Below are 5,239 nucleotides of genomic sequence, written 5' to 3' on the forward strand. Positions count from 1 at the left end.
TTCAGTATATGCGGAACCAAATGCAAACATGGAGTTTTTAGACTACCAGCCAGGGTATGTTGAGTATGATTACCACCAAGATATGTATTCTCTTGGACTGCAAGAATTTGTTTATATGTTGAGTATGGGTGTTGTTGGCAAAGGTTGAGAGTGTTTTCATGGATTATAATTAGTCTTATCTTGCCAAATGCCATTGTTATATTTGGTCCTTTTTTATGATAGATACTTGTGGAGTGGAAACTATTATGTACAATTTGTAGATTGCCTTTGGCATTGTTAATTTTAATACCAATGGAGCATATCTTTTATGGAAAAAAAAAAAAAAGATGGTCTCCAATTGTAGCAAATTTCACATTATGTTCTTGCAAAAAGTTGCAACGCAACTCCAAGTTTATGTTATTTATTTCAAGGATCTCAACAACATTCAAGGGGTGTTTACCACTATAATTATATATAATTGGTCTCTATGTCATGCATCCATCCGGATCCATTTCCACTCTTTTAAGAAGCTTCTGTACAGACACGCTTTTAGAAATCCATCCAATATTCCCTTTAAGAGCGAATGATGTTCTCTCACAAAACACATGGACACTTCATTCCTCGGAGATGCTTCCTCGCAAACCACATATTTGACCTCACCCTACTTCTCAAAATATAATCATTTACAAGGTTCTAGATCAGAATGTGGTGACCCATGGCATAAGGGAAGAAGGACCCTAGAGCTCTTCTTTTCCTCTAACCCTTGAGAAATCCATGGGATCCCTAAGAGACAATGATATTCTTCCAAAACCCATGGGAACTTCATTCCTAGCTACATAAGATAAGGAGTCACCAAGCCTACATTTACCATTATATAGAGATGAAAAACCTAGCCACGAATATTTTCGTCCCTACAATTAAGGAGTCACTGAGAAGACTTTGATTTGGTCAAGATTATTGATAAAAACGAATATCCATTATCCCAAAACCCACCTGGCAAGGAGAGTTTGACTTTACTACAAATTAATTTGATGATCTCAAATTGTCAACTCCAATATCCAATCTTATATAATTAGGCCTAGACTTCATAAGCTTCAATTCTGATCAATCAAGCATCACCATGTCAATGCACATAATGAAGGGATTGATGGCTTGGGTCCTCTATGCCTTCTTCATTTATGTGATCCTCTCCTCCTCAATGCAGGCTTATGACAATGGGGACATCCATGAGAGGGCTGTCTTGCAGGCTGGGGCAGCCAAGATCACAGATTTCATCTACGGCACATGCGACGGCACAGTTTTCTACCAGAACACGAGCGAGTTTGCGACAAATCTTCGCACCATCTTGAGTCTGATCAATGCTAGCTCGTCCTCGAACTACTCGGGCAGCTATAGCTTGGCTTCTCCTACCAACGTGAGTCAGAGCGCGTATGCCACATACGAATGCAGGCGAGATGTGTTAATCGAAGAGTGTCACGCATGCGTGTTGAAATCCCTCAACGCCTACTGTACATACGATGGAACCAGACATGCGGAATTGGTATTCTCCGGCATGACTACCATGTTCCGGGGTTGCTACTTCCGATACAGCAACCGAGTCAACTATCTGCAGGCATTGGCCACGGATGTTCTGACGACGAGGTATGAGTCATGTGATACGGCACCAGTGGCTGCATTGCAGGCAGGCGTGTTGCCGGCCCTAGCATATCTGCGCACGATCGCGCCAAACCAAACGGGTTTCTTCGCATCCGTGGCCGTAGTAGACATCAAGAATGTGTACCCGCCCGTCTACGCGCTCGCCCAGTGCTTGTCATTCCTCAGCCCGACGCAGTGCGCCCAATGCCTCAATCGTACGCCGATGAGGATTTGTAGTGCGCCGCTCTCTACTTATACCGATCTCGCATTCTACTTGCCGGTATGCTTTTACGTCTTCAACACATCCACGACTGTGGCATTCAACTCTAAATTCACCACGCTTTCTATGAATTATACTCCATCTCCATCTCCATCTCCATCGCCATCTCCATTTGCATCTGGATCTGCATCTCCTCCTCCTCCTCCTCCTCCTCCTCCTCTTCGATCTCCTCCTCCTCCATCACCAGGTAATTCTTTCTAACTCTACCCCATTAGATTTGGATGCTCCATTACTATTTTACTAGATCTTCAGTGCTTTTGTGGAGCTGGGAATTTATGTATCCGAGACTCCTTCAAATGTTTTGTGGAGATCTCAGCAAACCTAATTTGTTGGTAATATCCTCCATGGAGTAGGTAATATGAACAAGGCGGTGATCATGGGGGTCTCGGCGGGCAGAGCATCAATCCTATTTCTTCTGACGTTCTTTTTTGGTCTACGATTTGTCTGAGTGACATTTTTCCGTTGGTCAGAGAGACATATATATATATATATTCAGAGTAAGATATTGCTTTGTTTCATCATCAGTGATCAGTAATATAATATGCTCACTTGTATTAAAACTTTTTTAACTTTAAGATAGTTGCATTAAGAATAGGGCCTCAAATTGTAATACATTCATCATCAGTGATCAATAATATAATATGGTCACTTGTACTAAATCTTTTTTAACTTTTAAGATAGTTGCATTAAGAATAGGGTCTCAAATTGTAATACATTTTCACATTATGTATGTTCTTGCAAAAAGCTGCGGTGCAACTCCAAGTTTATGTTTAAGAGCCAATGATGTTAGACTCTCGCAAGAAAAAAAAATCCCATGGACACTTCATTCCCATGTGATGCTTCCTTTGAGAAATTTTGAAGTATATGCATTCCCTTTGCCTTCTTCATTCCGATTAAATGCTTCCTTAGAAAACAATTTCAAAGTGTAGAGACTTATGTTTGGGTCTAACATTAGTGTGAGTTGAGACTCTATTTTTTTGGTAGATGGCCTTATACACTCTTGCTCAGAAATGTGCCCCAACATATTACTACCAAAATGTGCCCCAATGCATGCACTCCACGATTGATACGAATATTTGGAGGCATCAAATTTCTATTAACAAGTGTGCAATATGGCATGATGGTCATGTATATGTCATGAATCTATAAAAAATTGGGCATGATAGGTCACATTGTTTATAAAGAACTAAATTAGACAACTAGAAAGGTATCTGTTGCTATTTTTGGATACTTTTATATGCACTTGAACACAAGCATTTGGATATTGTGGTGTGCATGTGTTCCTTTGTGCCACCTTTTTCGCATGCATGTAGTTAAGTGAATCCACCCTTTTTAGCATGCATGTAACTAAGTCAGCCCAAATGGGTACCTTTGTATCAACTATAAATTGAGCAAGAAGTTAGAAGCTAAGTAGGTTGGTTTGGATATCTTATGTGCATTTCACATATTGGTGGAGAAGCGGGGCACCAGCCCCCCACGTCCAAGCATCTGCCTCTTCCGCTCCGTAGGTATGCATCGCTCTCGCTACCATCAATCACTCAACCCACACTATCTTGTTAGTCTATTGCAGTAGTATCTCCTACACGATAGCCCTACTATCCCCCACCTTAGCCAAGTCCAAGTGGCCCTCAGTCCTGAGCGATTGATCTTTATCCACCAATTGCTAGCTCGTTTTCTGTCACTAGCCCCGTCTAACTAGCAAGGCCGCCAATTCCACAGGGATGTCCTCAACGCCGTTGCAACTCAACTAGGTGTCCAGCTGATGTTTACGTCCCCATACCATCCTCACCAAACGCCTCAACAAGACCCTGGAGCAAGAGATGGCCGCATGAATCAGCCATTTTCGAGCCCTTTCGAGCACTCTATGGGCGTGATTATCACCTCCCACATGGATCGTCCTTTGACGTCCATTCCAACCTTGCCAACATGGATAGTGGCACTTGGGGGCTCTAACTCCAATAGATGATCCCCCTCCTCTGACAAGCCAGCTTCCAAAACCTACAAGTCGCACAACACCACCAGAAGCACCGAGGGATTCGGCTCATTCACCCTAGTTCACGTCATCAAATCCATCACGTACTTCCTCCGACGCGATTCCAATGACCAATTCTCCTCCTCCCATGTTGCCTGCATCAAGCCCAATGTCACCCTAGGCCCATCTTTTGACCCCCGTTCTTTCCCCCATGTGGTAAACCTCCTTGTTTCTCTCAAGGGGGAAATGTGGTGTGCATGTGTTCCTTTATGCCACCCTTTTAGCATGCATGTAGTTAAGCCAACCCACCCTTTTAGCACACCCTTTTAAGCACGCATGTAACTAAGCTAGCCCAAATGGGTACCTGTATATCAACTATAAATTGAGCAAGAAGTAAGAAGTTAAGTAGGCTGGTTTTGATCCCTTGTGTGCATTTCACAATATAGTTATAATCTATTAAACTCGGCTAATTTCAAAATTAAATTATAATAGATCCCCACAATAATTGCCAGTCCCTACTAAGTCTAAATTTAGATTCTACATATTAAAGACAAATTAGGATGATTACATTACGTACTTTGTGACTTATGAGAACTTGCCCTCCACAAGCCTTCCGAACAAGGAGCCTACAATCCCCCTATTGATACAAGTACACAAGGTTAAGGCTAAGCACGTTAGGGTTAAATGATCAAAGTTGATTGAAGTGATCTAATCATCTAGCAAGGAGAAATAAATATAATTACTTTTGTTTGTAGTAATCCAAGTTCCTTTTCCATTAACAATCTAAAAATGGATAAATATTACTTCTCAAGTGGTCATTAGAACACAAAAAGCAAACAAAAACGTCTACGTTAGAGGCTATTTTTGCCATGCCATTAGAGTTCAATATCTAGGTAATAGACCTATATTAAGGCCTAGTAACATATCCTTCAATATATTTAATGTACAATCTCTTGCAAGAAATACACACTATGAGCATTTAGATGTTGGTCATTCCATCATTCGCAAAAGCTGGTCACTTTGTCATTACCATCATGTTGGTACATAATTATCTTCTTTTTCATTTTAATCCTCGCTAAAGCTAAACCTTACATTCATTTCCACTTATATTTAATACTTCAAGTCTAGACCTACATTTGTTTTCTGTGCCCATTATAGTGGAGCAGCAAAATGTTGTGTGTGTCTATGATCAGCAATTACATGCTTTCCATGGAGAAAAAATGGTGTTACACAACCTTAAAATATGGTCATATGGTTTTTTGGGAGCCTTTAATTCTCATAAGCAAACTTATCAAGGATGAATAGCAATTGAGCATACATAATTTGGCCTTTATATAGACGGAGAAATTGTTTTCACATCCCAAGGGCATCCA

General features: G+C 41.0%; 1 protein-coding gene across 1 annotated transcript; it reads left to right on the forward strand.

The window, feature by feature from the left end:
- The first annotated feature begins 1,051 nt into the window (after positions 1-1,051).
- On the forward strand, positions 1,052-2,386 carry LOC147862552 (cysteine-rich receptor-like protein kinase 19). Its single transcript, XM_087320978.1, has 2 exons — positions 1,052-2,081; positions 2,248-2,386. The coding sequence occupies exons 1-2, from the start codon at positions 1,100-1,102 to the stop codon at positions 2,340-2,342; spliced, it is 1,077 nt and encodes a 358-aa protein (XP_087177104.1). The 5' UTR covers positions 1,052-1,099; the 3' UTR covers positions 2,343-2,386.
- Positions 2,387-5,239: the final 2,853 nt, after the last annotated feature.

This window comes from Azolla caroliniana, unplaced genomic scaffold, assembly GCF_043228905.1.
Source record: "Azolla caroliniana isolate FFs.n. ecotype wild unplaced genomic scaffold, voAzoCaro1.0.p SCAF_6, whole genome shotgun sequence".
In the NCBI taxonomy this organism is placed as follows: domain Eukaryota; kingdom Viridiplantae; phylum Streptophyta; class Polypodiopsida; order Salviniales; family Salviniaceae; genus Azolla; species Azolla caroliniana.